We start from the raw sequence: 19,723 nt of genomic DNA, 5'->3' as shown, positions 1-19,723 counted from the left end.
AAAATATTTTCAGAAATGTGTTCCATGTCCATTTATATCTCCAATCATTTTAAAATGGGTGTGGGTTGTTGTGGGTTAAGTTAGTCTATACAATACTGGAAAGGGCTTGTTAAATACCAACCACTCATATGTTTTTACAGTTCCCCCAGGTCAAAAATAAATGCACACTTTAAATATACATGTACAAAATACTAAGGGCATACTATCAATCTTTACTGTGTCACCAATCACATAACAAGTATGCTTATAACTCTCTTCTTGAATATTATCTGTTTATTTAAAGGACCAGACAGATCTGCTGCATATGCACATAAAAGGTACGTATTTTCTATATACGATTTACATTCTAGAAAACTGCATTTCCCATAATTTCCTACGGTCCAGTGAAAGTGACGTAGAAAATCCCTATAAAAGTGTCGTCGCCACGTTATGACGTTCTTCACGGAGACGATTCTTTCACTGTCGGTAAGTCACAACTATCGGTGTAAGAATCCAAGTTAATCGTCTTGTTTTTGAGTTAATCGAACTAATCTTTAACATTTTCCTTTCAGTTTTCAGCCTCCTCTTCTCGACATGAGAGCTAAGGTTTGTGTTTTATGTTTGTATGATCAAGTAATCGTTGTTCCTAGTGGCGCTAACGTTTGCGAGCTAGCTAGCTAGCTAGCTTGAGCATGACTACGGGCCAGCAAAGCACGTGGTGCATTAGCTGTCATCTTTACAATTTGTTTATACGCCATTTATTTGCAGATTTGGGAAGAGTTAAGTACATTTGTGCATTTAGACTTGCAGGAATTAAATAAGGAGAAAATTAACATTGTACTTCTCTTCTGCAGTGGAGAAAGAAGCGCATGCGCAGGTAAGAATGCATGCCTCATGTTTTTCACGCATGTGTATCAAGTCTGTTTTGAGAGATTTCTGGCTGATTGCCTCTTTGTATTGTCTTGTTATAGACTGAAGCGTAAAAGGAGGAAGATGAGGCAGAGGTCCAAGTAGACCGTCCTCCCCGCCATGGCTGTGACAGCACATGTTGCCTACAACCAGACCGGTGAGGCTGGCTCAAGATCCAGGACTCTCCAGGTGTCAAGTCTGTCAGTGGCACCCATATCAACGTGAGGCAGCAGAGCTGCAGCGGCTGACTTGTGTTGGAGAGCTGATTCAAGGCCTGCTGGATGACAGGCTTTTCCTCGGACATTCTGGACTTTGTTGTTAATTCCTCAACTTTTGACCTTTTTTGTTTAAACTGTGATTAAAGGTTTTGGTTTCTAAATAGTTTGTAGAAGTTCTTTGGGTTTAAAAAACATTATTTACCTGCTTAGGTTTTAGGGTTCAGGTATTGTGCATGCAGGTCCTCCCATGATTATGGATGACAATGCAACTTTACTTCAACAGAGCCATGACTAATGTTATTAGTTACGCCTCTGCTTTTCTATCATGGTTCATGTTTGCTGTAAAAGACCTGCTGGTACGGTTACCTAATTAAGTGACTGTTTTGCCTTTAGAGAGTAACTGACCAAAATATTCAGAACCTGTGCATAAGTAATTCTACAACAGTGTAAAATAAGTATCAATTCCACACTGATGTAATGAGTGAAATCTGTATTGTGGTGTTATGAACTTACGCTGGCAGAGTTCAAAGATCTGGTGTCTTAGGACCGAGTTTAAGTAAGTGGAGTATGTAGGATCCCAAATAAAACTTAAGAGGCACCGACCAAACGCCCGTCAGTGGAAGCAGAATATCGATTTGGGAGACGAGTATTAATGGGCATGGTGGAAAAGCTGGTTACTTTTAGACTCATTCAAAATAACAAAGCAGACCCAACATAAGACAACTGTCCAGTTAACCCCGTACACATCTTTAATCTGGCAAGGTCTTGCTTTTCAAAGCCTACTTTCTATATGCACGTCAAAAGTAATTAAATCTTACTTTCAAACAGCCTCTGCCAAGTTTGCAATTGCAGGTTTAGCAGATGAATTAGTTTACGCTCAAAATACAGAAATGCCCAGAAAACATGTTGAATTACCCCCATAAACGGGCTTACAACTCACTAAATCCCACCTTTTTACACAACACGTTTAGTAAACATGGCGTTCTATACAGTTATCAATCGCTACGGCACATTTTTTGAAACAGTCTTTAAAAAAAACTGTACAAGAGCATTTGTCGCAACTGTTTAATGGGACGTCGCAGCTCTTGCATTTCTGCAAAAGGTTTTTACTCCCCCAAAACACTTGATTCATCCTTCAAAACCTCGTTATTGTGCCATTAAATTGGTTGAGGGGCATGGCTCCTGCTGAGCTGAGGGAGGGGGGTACCTGGTGGATGGGGTCAGGACTGTCCCATTGTCTTTCAAAGCGCCAGTACAAACTTATAAGAAATGTAATAATGAAGCATAAAAAGTATTGATTACAGGACTGCTGAATATTACGTGAAAACTCACGCAAACAATTACACATTTATACATTCTAACACAAAACAAGTGTCAAGTTGGAACTTGTCCATTCAATTAACAGCTTTTCTTGCTGCCCTATATTTGCATCCTTGACTATGAATCCATGTAAACAATTATTGGCAACGCCAAACTGACAGCTGACATCAGGAGGTCCAGTTTAAACTTTGACCTGTATGAAATAACTTGGTGGAGATCATTTCAACATCACAAATAAGATCCTGTGACCACTTCTGCTTCTGCAGAACAAAACAGCCAGTCATGCTTCATTATTGGGATGCAATAATGAGGTTGTTTATTGAAATTAACTTGTTATTCATTACTGACAGCCTTGGTGAACATGTGCACAAATGGTGGTTACATGTGTATTGTTTGGGCTTTAAAGCATATTTGGTGATTGGTACAGATTGGTACCAGTGAAGCATGACGTTACAAAAATGAATCTGTAAACATTAGAGCATATTATCCAACAAATACAATATTTAATAGATGGCACAAAAGATCAACAATGACTGGGTTGCCATCATTATATCATTATATATCTTGAAAACATATGCAGTATCTCAGTTGTAAACAATGCTCCTGTTAGATTTGGGAGAAGAAAAAAACTCCTCTTGTGCCAGAAATAAGGTGCTATTTTCTTTCTTGTAAGAAAACATCAATATATTTTTTATGGACACAGCAAATCACATGTAAACCAGAGAGACAAAACAGTCATCAGTAATCAGTTTGATGAGGTTTATAAAGCAACACACCCGGCATGTGACAAGCCACCACAATCTGTGGTCAACATGTTGCACAGAACTTGTATGACTTCTTTACAACGCCTTTATGTAGCCTATATAATTATTGTATTGCACATCCCATGAACATATTGTACTTAAGCTCTAAATCTCATTGAAAACTCTTATTGACTTGAATTTTGAAATATATCTACAGTCTATTTTTGTTTGTTTTAGGCCATTTCCTGAGATTAGCCAATATGTAACATGGTTATTGTTGCTTGACTGACTGCATCAATGTGTCTTCATGCATCTGTTGACAAAACGGATCAGCAGACCTCGTCACCCTCTCAGCAAACAGCTGTAATTGGCTGTATCCAGGCAACTAGGGAGCCTGGTCTGTTTTAGTTGCCAAGCATAAATGAGGCTATTAGAGAGAAACGAGTAAAACCAACTCCCAAACTCACCCGAATGACACATAAGAAGGGCTAATGTGAATTAATCTGCTTTTAGCTGGTGAGTAAACATTGCGTTAACATTTAGCGCACATCCTGGTGGTGTGCCGACTCTGCCGCTCGGCTGTATACATTGATAATAACGGGAGCTATAATCTACTCCAACTCGATAAAAGCTGCAAAGCTACTAGGCCGACACCTTTCTGTCAATGAACCTGTTGGCGCTGTCACGCTCGGCTGTAAACGCTGCTGCAGTGGAGATGAGCGGTTGCGCATGCAGCAAGATTTCATCGGGTTATGTAAAAAAAGATAACGGGTTGAGCAGCCTGTGCATTAAAGCAGTATTTTGGGTGTAGTGGTTACTTTAGTCTACGCGGTGATGATACTGTTACTCTGAATAAAACGTGCCCTTGGGTGTCTTCACATCAAATAAACATTCGTTCACTTTGGTCCTAATACGCTCCGACCGCACGAGTCGCTGCATGACGCTACGAATTAATTCTAGGGTTTAGGTTTCTACTGGATTTCACGTGAAGGAGGGCTTGAAGAAGAGCCCGCCCTCACGGGTCTTGGTCGCAGCTTGCCCTGCTCTGTGAGAGAAGCTCCACACGTAAATCAATTTCGGAACAGTCAGTTTAGCGCCCTGCGGAACTGAGGGGGAGCGCAGCGGAGAGAAGCGGAGAGAAGCTGCGATCATGATTTAACCGATCGAAGCCCGCAGTTCATCGTTGATTCCTCCATGGTTTCTATGTTCAAACGGTGGTAGGTATTCAGTGGCGCTTGCCACTCAGTCGTAGAAGCATCGAAAGCTGAAGGCCAGGTCGAGTCGGAGAAGTCAAACTGATCTTGCGATGCCACCCGCGGATGCAGAGCCGGGCATGAGCGGAGGCACAACGTTCGCAGCCCCGGCCTTACCGAGCCAGCCCCCAGGTGAACGCGCATTGAGTGTGCTGTGGTCCTTTGCAAAATGCCTGGGTGCTCTTCTACCTGTGTACCTGGCCGGGTATTATGGCTTCAGCATCAGTGTAGTCCTCTTCGCTCTGATGATCTACATGGGCTGGAAACACAGTCGACTGGAGAAAGCGACGAGGCTCAAGTTTTCCATGTACCTCCAGGAGAACGAGAGAGCGTTCACCACCGAGAAGGCTTTCAGAACCAAAGGGGATTTACCTCCCTGGGTAAGCACCGAATCACCGCCTGCCATCTCTGCTGTTTGTATCACCTGCCACATCTGACAGACTGACTCGACTTTGCATCACTGTGATAGGCTCTTACATGTATGTTACTCACAGGTACCTGCTGTTTATTCAGAAGCTCCAGGCTTATTTACATATTGCTTCCTTACAACTCATACGTGTAAGACTGTCCTTTTTGTTCACAGTATTTTCCTCCTGGCTACATATTTAAGCATTCCTGATGTGCAGTGCCTGGGTAATTAGTCCGAACTGCTGCCTCCCAGGAATGTGGATTTAAATGTCAGACGATGGTCTTCTAGTGGGAAGTTGGAAAGAATGACACTAGCATTGAGTAGAACTTGCACTTTGTAGACGGGGAAATTAATGTATATACTGAAAACAAATATTTATCTATAGGAGAGATTCTCTGTGTGTTTCCTCTTCCTGTTTCACGACAGTAGAGCTGGTATTGACCTTATCTGGCTCCAAAAACATGATGACTCATAAACATACTTCAGGGCAGAGCAGGGGCCATGACCAAGACCACCATATCTGGATAGAGAGCAAAAGAGAATAAACTGTGTGTGTGTGTGTGTGCGTGTGTGTGTGTGTGCGTGTGTGTGCGTGTGTGTGTGTGTGTTTAGGGACGGATATGCCTAATCTTGAGATCACATATCTCTGTGGTTTGTAACGGCTGATATGCATGTGGTTTATTTCCTGAATAATGTCTAATTATTCTAAGTTGTGTTGGCCTGTGTTCTCTCTCTACTTTTAAGTTAAATAAGTAAACATATACATTACATATTTTATAGATAGAAGATAGATTATAGGTAGAAAGCTGGGGAAATTCTATAATAAAGTACAAATACTGCTTTGTAAATAAACTCATCTTATGAAAAAGTAACATCTCAAGTATTTAAACTACTCTGCTCAGAGATAGGTCATTATACACTGCCGTGTTGTGTTTGAGTTCATGCCTGACCAATATTACTTGTCCACAGGTCAACTTTCCAGATGTGGAAAAAGTGGAGTGGCTAAATAAGGTATGCTTTAAATCAGATGTTGCATTATGCTGTGTATTTTAGACATTAGGAGCTTATTAAGAATCATCTGTTTCAACATGCTTGTATGACGACTGCTCCGCTTCATTCAGCTGAACTCTTCAACAACAATGATTTCAAGATAAAGGGTTTGCGTTTCACTTGAGTAACTCCCACAGTGGAGGTACAATGCATCAAATTGAATATGAAGATAAAGAACACTTGTGTGGACTTTAAGTGACCCGGCTCCCGTTGCAGCCTCTCCATTGGAGCAGATCATCTCCCGCTGTAATTAAGAGGCAGAGAGAGTGGCTCAGATCGTATCACGGAACTCTCTGTCTCTGTCAGTACAGTAACCTCGCATCAGCACAGGGCAAGAGTGGATGTGAATACTAATAATACAAACCGCCTCTGTGCAGGAAAAAAATGTAATGAGCACAGTGACAGAAGCCCGGATTGTAGGATGGCTATTTGCTGAACTCATCTTTCAACAACCCACGTCTTTCCTCCAGGCTTCCTGTCATGTGATTCAGCTGCTCACACTTGCCCTCTTTACTTGCAGCCGTAAACAAACATCAAACTGTTACCGCCTTTTATTATATTTTACAACTTGTAGAAATGGAAATACAAGGAGCTAGTGTCAGGTAATCTCTAATGCATCGGAATTGCTCTTTAATAGAATGCATCATTCCTAAGTGAATGTCTATAACCGTATCATAAATAATATAGGATACTCTTCTGTGGGCGTGGCCTGGTAGCATCACCAGTCTCACGGGGGCTTTGGAGGTCAGAGGATCAGTAAACAGTAGCTGACTGGACTTTGCACCAAGCACTTACACCTCGCACTGAAATGCTGCAGCTAACACCAGTGTGAGGCTGCAGAGTGACAAGACAGATACACTGAGTCAATTCATCACACGGAATTACATGTTTGCTCTTTCAGGAAATTATGGACTTCAGTATTATGTTCTCCAAAATAACTGGGGTGCACTTGATTGAATTATTTCCTAACCCTCATGCTTATGGTGAGCCCCGTCCTCTGTCAGATGTTTTTTATTTGCTTCTCTGAAAAGCATTTAAACTACAAGTCAAACAGTCTGTGGTCATGGCTTTGTGAACGGGGTGTGTGTGTGTCTACATGTGTTCATGGTTCTTTGTTATTTGCTCTCCTGTTTTGGTAAATAGTTTCTTATTCACAGGATACCATTGTGCTATGACTGAGCATTTGCACAAAAAGATAAATGAATTGTTATTGACAGAATTACATTACAATGGATGCAAACATGAACTTGTATTTATCATTGCTTTATACTATTCTATGTATCTTATATAACATAACTGTAGAGCCAGCTTGTTAAAGACCTTTGCCACTTCTTGCAGGATGTAAAGGCTTCTTTACGTTATTGTTCTGCCAAGACAAGAACAATAATGATTGTTCTGTCATGTAGATCCTGCAGCAGGCTTGGCCCTTTATAGGCCAGTATCTGGAGAAGTTGCTGCTGGAAACCATTGCCCCTGCCATCCGTGCCTCCAGCATTCATCTGCAGACTCTCAGCTTCGCCAAGGTCAACATAGGAGACAAGGTATCTGAATGATCTGTCATAAAAGCAGCAATTTATTGTGTTAAATGTTCTATTACCAAGCAAAGACAGTCAAACACAGAATGTTAATGTGGGTAATATGTAAATCTGGTGATGCAGTGCTGGTGTTACTGCCGATGTCTTCATCACAGCAAATGATCCTTTTCATGTGCATCTTTGCTAATGTTAAGTCTATATCTGTCTTATGTGCTTTGTGTAATGCCAGCTGTTGTGTTCACAGGCTTTGAAGGTGATTGGTGTAAAAGCTCACACAGAACATGATAAGCGACAAGTTATGTTGGATTTGTACCTGAGGTAATCTTGCACAACTTCTGTTTTTGCTTGTGTGTAAGCACTTTGTCAATCAAGTCACACACTGAAATATGAGGAACTGTGAAGTGTCCTACACTAGGGAATGGCTGGTCTTGTAAACATGTATGCTTTTCTACTTGCAGCTACGCCGGTGATGTTGAGATCAATGTAGAAATTAAGAAGTACTTTTGCAAAGCCGGAGTGAAAGGAGTCCAGGTATAAGAATTAATATGAAGATATTCTTTCAGAATAGTTAAGTGTCCTGAAAAACATCCAGTCAGTGTTATATTTTCTCTTTGTAGCTGCATGGGAAGCTGCGCGTAATCCTCGAGCCTCTGATCGGAGACGTCCCATTGGTTGGAGCCATCACAATGTTCTTCATCCGCAGGCCTGTGAGTTTAACACCACTGAACCACGTCTAATTTCACACACGTCTGTATTTATATGTCTTTACTTATATCTGTGTCACAGAAACTGGACATCAACTGGACCGGGCTGACCAATCTGTTAGATATCCCAGGGCTCAAGTGAGTTTCTATGACAGAGCTCTGTGTCAATGTCTTTTAGGGTGCGGCTGCATTGATCTGTTGTGTCTGTTTGGTGTTTGTTTTTAATTGTTTTTTTTAAAGAGGAGTGCCTGTTTGTTGAGTAGGGCTGATGAAGTTTTGACATGCAGGAAAGGGGGCTGCGATTTTTGGAATTGACGGATACAGTTCAGAGAATTTATGATTTATTTAGCTACAAGAATCAATAAGGGTTTTATTTCTGTTGGATGATGGATCTGAGTGTTCACATCCTTAGAGGGTAAGTGTGGCGATATGCTACATTTTGTCTTATCAACAAATCATGGGAAAGGACTAAAACCAACAAATAATTGATCCCACTGAGGAGTCACAGCCTGACATAGTTTATTCCTGTCACAGAGATACTTTGTTGAGCTACTTTTGAAAACACATAAAAGAGTCACGCTGCTGCGCTGGGTAACATGTTCCTTCATGAACAGGGGCACTGTAGTTTATTTTGTAGTTTAACATTACCTGAAGGCCATCGTTGTTCTCTGCATACTTGGAAGGGGAGGGGTGAGCATTCAGTTGGTTGCAATCTGCAACCTCACAGATGCCACTAAATCCTACACACTGGTCTCTGGGCTGAGTACCACAGACAAGGCAGAGAAGTTGAAAGACAGACAGATTAACACTTTGTTGGTTTTGTTCTTTTTATGGTGTTTGTTGATAATAAGAAACATATTGATCCATGCCACCCTTATCCTTTAAGTTGTTCAACTTATGCCATATTGGTGTTCTTGTGATTATTCAGTATGTATATTACGACTCCATGCATTCATATGGAGGTAGTTATTGGGACCCATTATGTAAGGTCAGTGAACAATGTAGAATCAGCTACAGTAAAATTAACTATACAATTAAAATATAATGTGATGGTCTGATAAATGCGAACGATCTATTTAATATTCTTATTCAGTGCAATTGTCTGGTGGCTTATTCTACACTGTGTGTGTTGTGATCTTATATAATGGACTACAATTAAAGCATTATCAGATGTGTAAATTAGTTGCTGACACATCAGTTCCCTCTGGCGATGCTTTCAATGACAGTTTGTCATCATTAGACGACATTAGCCAAAATGATTTCACAGAAAACTGTCCTCATCTTTAGCTACTGTGAGTGTCCTGTTGGTTCTGTTGCTGAGAACATGGATTTCATGTTATTGATGCATGTTCGTATTGTCAGCAGTAGTACATAGCCTCTGTCTGTTTGTCTGTGTGTCCCTCCTCTTTGTCCCCAACATCATTTGCATTCATTTACAGTGCCATATCGGACACTATGATAATGGATGCAATAGCCTCCCACCTGGTGCTCCCCAACCGTCTAACTATTCCCCTGGTGGCCGACCTGCACGTTGCGCAGCTCCGCTCCCCTCTCCCACGGGTAACTGTCTCAATTATGAATGACCTGGAGAAACATTGACCCACACAGACTGAAACTGCCTCAGCATATAAGCTGCAAGCAAACACATGAAAGTCATAAAGTCATACAGCAAATTCACATTGTGAAGAAAAAAAACATGGACCCATGTTTTGTGCGGAAGCGAGTTGACTAACACTTTCTTTGTGCATGTGTTTTCCTGCATGTGTATGTACATGCTAGGGAGTTGTGCGTATCCACCTGCTGGAGGCTGAGGACTTGACTGCCAAGGACACAGTCATTAAGGGCTTAATCGACGGGAAGTCCGACCCGTATGCCGTTCTGCGTGTGGGCACCCAGATCTTTACCTCCCATCACGTGGACAGCAACCTGAACCCACAGTGGAGGGAGATGTATGAGGTGAGAGCGAAGAAAATGTTTCGAAAATTCAGCCAAAAGAAACATGAGCTATATGGCTTTGCCTTGATATTCAAGTGCTGCAATCCCCACCAGTTTGTGTTCTGCAAGATAGAGCTTGCTGTTGGTGTCCTTGCTTCATAGGAATTGCATAGATAAATGGTAAAGTACCCGTGGTAAATATGTCGGAGATAAACAGTTTTGCAGATATTTTATCTGTTTCTTTGGTAGCAGGAAGTTCCTGTGTGTCTGAGATAAGCTGCTCTTGCAAAAACTGCTTGCTCAGGGACACATTTAAATGTTTTTCGTGGTTTTTGAAATTTGAGCAACTGAATTATATGTTAAATTATTAACGTCTACGTAGTACAAAACTGAAATGTTCTTGGCATTGTGATTCTGTTTGCATGTCCTTGTGTTATTGTGCCATGTGTGGCTGTATCTATATTTGTATATTTGTTGTGTGTTCTGTGTATTTGTCCATTTATGTGTGTGTGTGTGTGTGTGTGTGTGTGTGTGTGTGTGTGTGTGTGTGTGTGTCAGGTGATTGTCCATGAAGTACCTGGTCAGGAGTTGGAAGTGGAAGTTTTTGACAAAGACCCAGACCAGGATGACTTCCTGGGGAGGTAGCTTACTCATTCTCATTCATTTACTCTGTCTCGATGTGCTTCTCATGTCATTGTCATCTCTGCTTATAGCCACGTTGGGCCATGATTCTGTCGAAAATTAAACGCCTTAGTCTTTTTGATTCATGGCTTCATTGATCCTCTCTCTATCTCTCTTTATCTGTCTCTTTCTCAGGGTCAAGGTGGATCTTGATATTGTGAAGAAGGCCAGAGTTGTGGATGATGTAAGTAGTAATACCAATGTTAGACAAGATGCAGTGTTTCGCCATTACATTTATTAAATGCTTCTCCCTCAGATCATATAATAATTAGCAAGCACAAGAATGCAGTTATTATAAAGTCTCACTCTGGAAAACATCTTTGTGACATTGCAGTAATCCTGTTAGCATGTGATATTGCAGACACCATGTGCCTCCTTGTGATCTGCTCTGATCTCACCATCTTCTATCCTGCCATCCAGGCTCAAAGAAGAGCCAGAAGAGAACAAATGTGTGTTTAATGAGCCTTCTGTTTTTGTAAACAGTGGTTTAATCTGAGAGACGTCCCATCTGGCAGCGTTCACCTCCGGCTGGAGTGGCTCTCTCTGCTGTCCTCTGCCGACAGACTTAGCGAGGTGAGTCTTCGCTACGGCACAGCTTACTAAATCTTTTTTTGGCCAATCAGGGGCAGGTCTTCGGGTGGTGACGTGGACAAAATTCATACATTGATAAGTATCAGAGCTATATTTTTATTCTGGTCATGGGTTTAACAATAGTAGATGTGTAGATTTCAACCAGTTATACTGCAAGAAAATCTGTGTTTCTATACCAGAAAACCCCAAGTATGAAGTGTGGCAATGGTTCTAACATTATACTCTTTCGTCACCACAACAGATGCCTTGCAAATTCAGCAAACACATTTCCCCTTAACTTCTCTAAAAAAGTAGTAATTTTCCTAACTGAATTTTTTTTTGCCATGTGCATACACTGCATTTAATAGAAATATGCACAAGCCATATTTTTAGCTTAGTCATTTAAAAACGGGCAGCAGTTGACCTGCGAGCATAGTTTGGCCACCGACGGTATAGAGAGACAGGAAACATTGGAAGAGACAGAAATAAAGTTATCTGGCTAGATTTGAACCGGGAAGATTGCAGTTAAATGCTGCACATCTTAAACCACTCAACCACCAGGACCACCAGGACACTCCGGATTGAGTCAAATGTTATTTTAGAATTTAACTTGGAAAAGAAATCCTATGATTTAAAGTTATTATGATTTAACTTGACTGGAAAAACTGGAAAAGATTCCTTGTCAAGCCACTCATGAAAAAGAGCAATAACAATGAGTTACGGATTGAAAACATAAAATAGGTAACACAAAATATATCCAACGTCAGAGTTAAACAACAATTTTATTGTAAAATCCCTGGTATAGAATCACACAAACGATTACATCCCATAAACAATCTTAAGTGGAACCTTTGGGTGGGATGCCGATGGCTGGAAGTAGTTGTCACCTTATGTACATTGTTTTATGTGAGCCTGCAGGGTTGGGTTTACATACTTTTACCATATGTTTTATGTATTTTAATATGCTTTGTGTATTTTTACCTCAGGGACAATAAACACTTAGAAATCTAAATAAATCTTTTAAGATTAATAAGATGTCAAACAGTCAATCAATAACACAATCTTCATCATCAACTTGTTATTGACAGTATGAAAGTAGTAAAATTGTCGGTGGCCTCTGGTTGGGTGTTGGGCTTTTAGGGTCTCAGATCATTTTCCTCACATGCTCTTTGCTTCTGTTCATTGTTCTTCTACCAGGTGATCCAGAAGAACCAGAACTTGTCCACTAAGACGGCTGACCCTCCATCTGCCGCCATCCTAGCCATCTATCTTGATCAAGCTCACGCACTGCCCGTAAGGCTATCATTATTCAGGACCCTCTCACGTCGTGTGCATTCCATTTTCATCTGTTACCCACGTTGATGTATTTAATATGTTGTAGATGAGAAAAGGCAATAAGGACCCAAGCCCAATGGCACAGATTTCCATTCAGGATGCAACTAAAGAGAGCAAGGTAAGGATACAATTTTAACCTTTTCTTAGTACATTGATCCAAACGCATTATTAATGTTTTCCGCTCTCTTCTGCAGACTTGCTACGGAACCAACAACCCTGTGTGGGAGGATGCCTTCACCTTCTTTATTCAGGATCCTTGCAAACAAGATATTGACATTCAAGTAAGTCATTGTAGTAAGTAGTAGTAAGTAGTATAGTATTGATTGAACACACTAATCAAGCTAGCTGCAAAGATTTTACATAAATTACTCCAAAGATGCCAAGGTAATTAGGACACATAGTACTTTATTGATTTCTTCTCTGGTTTTAATACTTTTTTTCTTTTATATTCTGTTCTTTCTGTAAATAGAAATGTTTAACCTATTAATTGCCCTTTCCCCTTCATGATGTACTTTGTCCGAACTCCACATCTTCTGTTTCTGTGTTTTTGACTCAGGTGAAAGATGATGACCGTGCTCTGTCCCTGGGCAGTCTGAGCATCCCTCTGACCCGTCTTCTGGCAAACCCTGAACTCACCATGGACCAGTGGTTCCAGCTGGAGAATTCTGGCTCAGCAAGCCGCATTTACGTCAAAGTTGTGCTTCGGGTTGGTGTTTCACACATAGACTTAAACTCTTTTTTTCTGCTCACTTACACGTGTCGGTGGAGTTAATAAGTAAGATGGGATTCAAGCGGTTTTGGCAAGAATCAACCCAGCTGAATTGTCTGTGTGGGAAGACTTTGAAATCCCACCAGCTCCCAAAGGACGGCTTTGGTCTCAGGAAGCTAACATCAAACACAAGCTTCAGTATTACACCCACAACCCTTCAAACTGAGATCTCAAATTGAAACCAGATTTTACCATAGCTGTGTGTGTGTCTTTTATCTGTTGAAATCAGATCCTGTTTATACATAACACCCTGAGATCAAAAAACGTGAGATACTGGAGAGGTTATAAAGTCCTCTAACAACTCGTGCATACTGAACTTAGCCCTATTACACACAAAAACTGCCTCATCTCTCTATCCTTGTGGGAACACTCTGCCCTTGTAAATACAAAAATAGAGAAAGAGAAACATGCATTTAATTTACTGCTTGGCAGTTGCTCACCATGATCTGTTATTTGTTTCCTGCTAGGTTTTGTGGCTAAATGACGATGCCACTCCTATGACTCCGTCCCCTCGGCCTTCGGCCACTGGGCCTGGGATGGGTCAGGGGGGAATCACATCAGAACTGAACCCCATGGGGCCTGGCGGGTTAGCTAAACCTCAATCAACACGACCACAGCAGACCACGCCTGACCCAGAGTTTGCAACTGAGGTAAAAACAGTTCCCTAGAGTCAAACAGCAGCAGGGCCCATGCAGCCTCACAACACGCACTACAGTAGCTTGTCCTGCCCTTGTTCTGCTCACAGGGAGTGCTGCGTATCCATCTGGTGGAGGCCCAAAACCTGATAGCGAAGGACAACTTCATGGGGGGCATGGTGAAGGGGAAGAGCGACCCCTACGTCAAGATCCGTGTAGCTAGTATCATCTTCCGCAGCCACACCATCAAAGAGAACCTCAATCCCATCTGGAATGAACTCTATGAGGTATTACCTTTGGTTAATGCTCCTCTACTCATCTGATTCAATTATTAGGTTTCAGCTTCGATTTCATTTTAATCTTCTGTGGTTTAGGTGATTTTGACCCAGCTTCCTGGTCAGGAGATCCAGTTTGAGTTGTTTGACAAGGACATCGATCAGGATGACTTCCTCGGAAGGTGCGCCCTGACATTACAAATAAAACGCTGACAGCATTTCTTTCGAGAGAGCTCTTATGACTGAAGGAAAATATTTAAATGAAAAAGGGGGACAAAGTATTGATTGAGTCCTGTCTTTGCAGGTTCAAACTCAATCTGCGAGAAATCATCAGCGCACAATTCTTCGACATGGTGTGTGACACATAGTGAACAGATCATTTACCAAATAATATTTGTATTTATAGCCTAACCTGGACATTTGTGTGTCACTCTTGTTACAGTGGTACACTCTAAATGATGTGAAGTCAGGCCGAGTTCACCTGGTGCTGGAGTGGCTGCCCAGAGTCGCTGACCTTCCCAGGCTGGAGCAGGTAACATATTTGCTCTTTTTATTTTATTTCATATTCTCTTTTTATTTTGGTATACAGTACCTTGGCAAAATAAAAATGATGTAGTACTGTAGTTGTAATGAAACTAAGAAGCCTTGACTGTGCATACCTTTTTTGAACTATAAAAAAGTATAATGCATTGAGTAATAATAAATAATACAAAATTATATATGTGCAAATAATTTAATAAAATAAGATAAAGATACAGGTACATAAAAAAGAAAAATAAAGTGCATAAATAAAGCTATATTTTCAAGGTAGAACCAGAACCTTGGCTGTGCACCTTGGTTAAACAAAATTGACATTAGACAAATTATTATCAGACAGGTTTAATTATTATTAGACAGCTTTAATATACAAGATCCAACATTCACATATTCTTACAAACTGATCGTGTTGCAGTCTTAAGTAGAATGTTGTTCTTTCCATCATGAATCAGTTGAAGGTGTTTCTTAAGCCATTTTCTAGTAATGACCTTTTTACTGCAGCACTTACTGTATTTACCAAATTGACACATTTCTCTGAAGGCAGGGCCCCCAAACAAATGACTTTAAAACATATATTCAGATGTTTTTCTATTTAAATGCAAACTGTGAAAGAGTTGTTTGTTGCTCTAATAGTTCCCCCTGTCCCGTTGATCTCTTCGTAGTGCACATGCAATATCAGAGATACGGGACACATTTTGTGGTTTCTGTGAGAAAAAAAAATGCATTTAAAAAGTCCCGCCAAATAGCGTAGTCTGGGTTAACCAAATCATCTGAAGTTACAATCTTTTTCGTGAGCAGCTGCAGAGATACTTTGCATGTAGGTTTGTTTCTGTCTGAATCTCAACTGCAGAATAAGATACTGACTTGATTTGTCCTACTCAACTTGGGTATTGCACCATAAGTCTCACTAAAATGCAGAGTCTCTGTGTGACATAATTTCCCACTTCCTACAGATCTTGCAGTACCAGTCACAGCAGTCGTACCACAACAAGGTTGTGCCATCATCCGCTGTGCTGTTTGTGTATGTGGAGCGTGCCCATGGCCTTCCGGTGAGATCATATCTATGAGTCCTTGGGGCTCTGTTTGTTGTTTATTGGGGCTGTGTTTTTACTTGCCCTAAAGAGTGCAAGTAGAAGTAGTTGCTTTTAGTGCTAGTATTTTGCATAAAACACTGTAGTGTCCCAATACAGCTGCATTCTCATTTATACATTAAATATCTTGTGATGTAATGTGTGTTTTAAATGCTGTAGATGCTGTTGATTACAGTGTTTGCATTACAATGTTCTTTGAGTGTAATTTCAGTTGAAGAAGAGTGGGAAGGAGCCGAAAGTCGGGGCTGAGATTATTCTCAAAAGCGTTTCACACAAAACCAAGGTAGGACCATGACGTTTGAGATGAGCTTCTGAATGCAACAAAGGAGAAGTGCTGTTTGAAAAGTCTGAACATTCTGCTGTGCCTTCTTTCCTTAGATCTGTGAGCGTTCCACATCCCCTCGATGGGACGAAGCCTTTCATTTTCTGGTTCGGGACCCCAGAGATGAAACACTCACAGTGAAGGTGAGAGTCATAAACAGCAGCTGTATTTACACTTTTTGTCTGAACTATGTAGCTGCAAAGCAGAAAAAAATAATTTCATAATAATTTTATAAAAGGCGGTCTGAAAAGTGTTTGTGTCTGTTTGTAGCTCTCCCACTGCTGGGGCCAGGCCCTTGGGTCCTTCACACTTCCTCTCAGAGATGTGCTGTTTGAGCCGGGCCTGGTGCTCGACCGCTGGCTCAATCTGGATGGAGCACTGCCAGAAAGCCAGATACTACTGAGGGCCACGCTCAAGGTACGAACAATATATCCTTCTTATTGTCTCTACACTACTAATATACTGCGTATGTGACCAAGTGAGCAATGCCTTGATTGCTATTATTTCTGTACTGTATCACTTACATTTCCCTCTATAGAGCAAATATTGCAATATACTGAATACTTTACTGATGGTCCAACATCAGATTTTCAGCATTTCTTACTGAATATCATGTGCTGAAAGACAACAGATATCCCCCACAATGCCTCTGCTCTTGTCAATACGGGTATAAGAAAATGTCGATATACTTGAGTTTTGCAATGTTATGTTTTGTGATACTGTATCTATTCTCAAAAACACAGTATTGATTTTTAATTAATGGTTTACACAACCACCATACCACCAAAAGACACAACCACCATACATATACAGATACTCACAAGGTGTCCATCAATCACAGGGAAAGAGAAAGTCATCCTGGGAAATGTAGGAGATCACAGCCATATATATCCCTGTACCAGTATCTGATTCTTCCTGCATAGCTAGTCTGTAAAATTGAGTCCTTAGTCAGACATGAGTTAAATGATTATTATGCAGCAGCAATGTCTTGCTTAGCTGTGATCCGTATGTCCTGCAGGTCTTGGACACTCAGCTAGCGGTGTGTCGTAAGGCTCCAGGGGACGTAGGTAGTGACGGCGGAGTAGAGGAAGCCATTCCCAGATGGGTGCCTTCCCATCTAGACCTCAGACAGAGAAGTGGATTCATGTGAGTCACACATAGCAGCATCGATGCCACATGGTAGTCACTGCCTCCGCTGTGAACATTGCAGTTATCAGGGTTGCCTCAGTGTCTTCCATTTTATTTGTATATTGTCCTAAATATTCAAAGACATCATTATGTAAACAATCACATTTTCTACTCTGTGTGTCTTTAGGGCTGATAACCCAAACTCAGCAGGCCAGGTGAAGCTTACCGCCGGCTACTCCATCGAGGAGAGCAGGCTTTTCATCACCATTCACTCTTGCAGGTCTCTCTATATGACACATGTCACCTCTTTATCGTCACCTTTTTGACCTGGAGCACTCTGTACCAACACATGTTGTGAATGTGATCACTATTAACCCACAGAGCGCTGGCAGCCTGCTCCAAGGACGGTGCAGACCCTTATGTTTCCTTCATCCTGCTGCCTGACAAGAAGGCTACCACCAAGAGGAGGACTGCCACCAAGAAGAGAGACCTCAACCCAGAGTTCAACGAGAGGTAAGATAAACAAATGAATCACTTGTGATAGTGAAGAAGTGAAACTTGTTAGTTGACTTCTCTCTCTTTCTGTAGGTTTGACTTTGACTTCTCTCTGGAGGACTCCACACAGAGAAGACTGGACCTGTCTGTGAAGAACAGCGTTTCCTTCATGAGCAGAGAGAGGGAGCTTATCGGCAAGGTATATATCATCTTCTGAAATGAAGTTAGTCATCATCACATACATTCCCCGGTGTGGACGTAGTTATTATGTGAGACTTGTAAATGTGAGACATCATCTTTTGCTTCTCCTTGTTGCCCTCAGTTGCAGCTGGACCTGGACCAAATCGACCTCAAGACTGGTATCCCACAATGGTAATCATTTAAACAGCTAAAGAACAATATGATATATAATAGAGCTGTATCAGCAATTGTATGTTCGTATATTACTTTCTTCAAGATTATTCACACAACAAATTGTATCCTTTCTGTTTTTCCAGGTACGATTTGGTAGCAGAGACCAACTAGAAGACTCAACGGATGGTCTTACGTCCTATTTCATGTTAGGTGTTGCTTCTGTGATCTGTGATTTGTGTGTTTGTATATTCAGCTTAAATGAACATTTCCACCATCACTGAAGAAAAAAATGAAGACATATCTGCTCCACAAAAACACAGTTCATCAGTATTTATGAAACTTTACATGTTGCTTATCATCCGTAAAGTGTTAACTGTGGTGAATTCATGCTGTCTTGGACAGATTCTTCAATAGAATATTTTGGCTGAATAGATATTTGATAATAATGCAACTATGTTGCACAACCTACCGAGTTTATATGTGTTCAAAAGCATGTCTAAGTCCTCTTTGAATTTTATTCACAAAAGGGCTCATGCTGTGGTCAATATCTTAAGGTAAGATATGTTTATGGATTTACAGCATCCAACACAAGTGAGAGAAATTCCTTAGAATTTTATTTTTTACGACTTTCAAATAATTCCCGATGTTACTTTGTTTGTATATGTTTGTATTATTGCCTTAAGTATTCCAAAGCTGTGCACAATTTGTCAGTGTTTATGAATTACGTTCCAAATGAAGTTGTATATGTTTTAGCCAGAGCTCTATTAACGTTGCTTTTATAAATCAAAAGTATTATGAACCTGTACCCTCATATTTACCACTGCAAACAGAGGTATGATACTGTAAGCAGAGTCTAAATCACTGTGCTTTTATTATAAGAAAACTTTGTAGATACTGAAAACACATCGCTGGTGTACTTACACCCATGCTTTTTTGTGTTTGCACGTATTGGTAGCGCTAAATGCAACAGGCTGAAGCTGTCAGCCATGTTTAGACTTCAAGCAAAACAGTTAGGACCTTATGAGAAGCAAGCTAACTTTGTACACCAGCAGTGGGACAAAGGCTTGGGCACTGATTTGTGGTGATGGAAAGAAAATAGTGTTTTAAGAACTGAAGAAGAAAACTGCTGAGCTTTGACATTATTTGAACATATCATCCTGTATCTGCTGAAGTTGTTGATTAAAATTTGCACTCTCATGAATCAAATCAGGTTTGTGACCTTATTATTGTGTGCTGTTTCTTTTTAAACTAAATTCTAAAACATTATTTTTTTCGTGTTGATGAAATATCATATGTGGCCACCAGGTGGCGACAACGTGCTGACAAACCCTCACCTTTCCGTCCAGTTGTATTTGGGATCACTGCCTGCAGATGTGAGGGTGGGGGAACAGAAATAAAGCGATTGACAGGTCCTTTGACCAACAGGAGCGCCGCCTCCTCCAGTTTGGGGCGGGACTAGAGAGAAAACCTTCCCTC

The 19,723-nt window shown here is 40.9% G+C and overlaps 1 protein-coding gene and 1 long non-coding RNA gene across 2 annotated transcripts; both read left to right on the top strand.

The window, feature by feature from the left end:
• The first annotated feature begins 451 nt into the window (after window positions 1–451).
• LOC116382509 (uncharacterized) lies at window positions 452–1,267 on the top strand. The gene is made up of 3 exons (XR_004212723.1): window positions 452–585; window positions 834–856; window positions 951–1,267. It is a non-coding gene; the product is annotated as an uncharacterized LOC116382509 (long non-coding RNA).
• A 2,324-nt stretch (window positions 1,268–3,591) lies between these two features.
• Window positions 3,592–19,453, top strand: esyt1a (extended synaptotagmin-like protein 1a). The gene is made up of 31 exons (XM_031845404.1): window positions 3,592–4,802; window positions 5,801–5,842; window positions 7,288–7,422; window positions 7,661–7,734; window positions 7,875–7,947; window positions 8,034–8,123; window positions 8,203–8,258; window positions 9,560–9,680; window positions 9,900–10,076; window positions 10,614–10,696; window positions 10,872–10,920; window positions 11,220–11,309; window positions 12,504–12,599; window positions 12,688–12,759; window positions 12,836–12,922; window positions 13,198–13,347; window positions 13,878–14,060; window positions 14,156–14,332; window positions 14,420–14,502; window positions 14,625–14,673; window positions 14,763–14,852; window positions 15,811–15,906; window positions 16,160–16,231; window positions 16,327–16,413; window positions 16,541–16,687; window positions 17,289–17,416; window positions 17,586–17,678; window positions 17,780–17,911; window positions 17,987–18,092; window positions 18,216–18,265; window positions 18,391–19,453. The coding sequence occupies exons 1-31, from the start codon at window positions 4,476–4,478 to the stop codon at window positions 18,416–18,418; spliced, it is 3,243 nt and encodes a 1,080-aa protein (XP_031701264.1). The 5' UTR covers window positions 3,592–4,475; the 3' UTR covers window positions 18,419–19,453.
• The last annotated feature ends 270 nt before the right edge of the window (window positions 19,454–19,723 follow it).

The sequence above is a fragment of the Anarrhichthys ocellatus genome, unplaced genomic scaffold (assembly GCF_004355925.1).
Source record: "Anarrhichthys ocellatus isolate YVR2014 unplaced genomic scaffold, GSC_Weel_1.0 scaffold5, whole genome shotgun sequence".
NCBI classification, from domain to species: Eukaryota; Metazoa; Chordata; class Actinopteri; order Perciformes; family Anarhichadidae; genus Anarrhichthys; species Anarrhichthys ocellatus.
The sequence above is the reverse complement of the archived record's forward strand: the minus strand, read 5'-3'. Positions and strand labels throughout refer to the sequence as shown.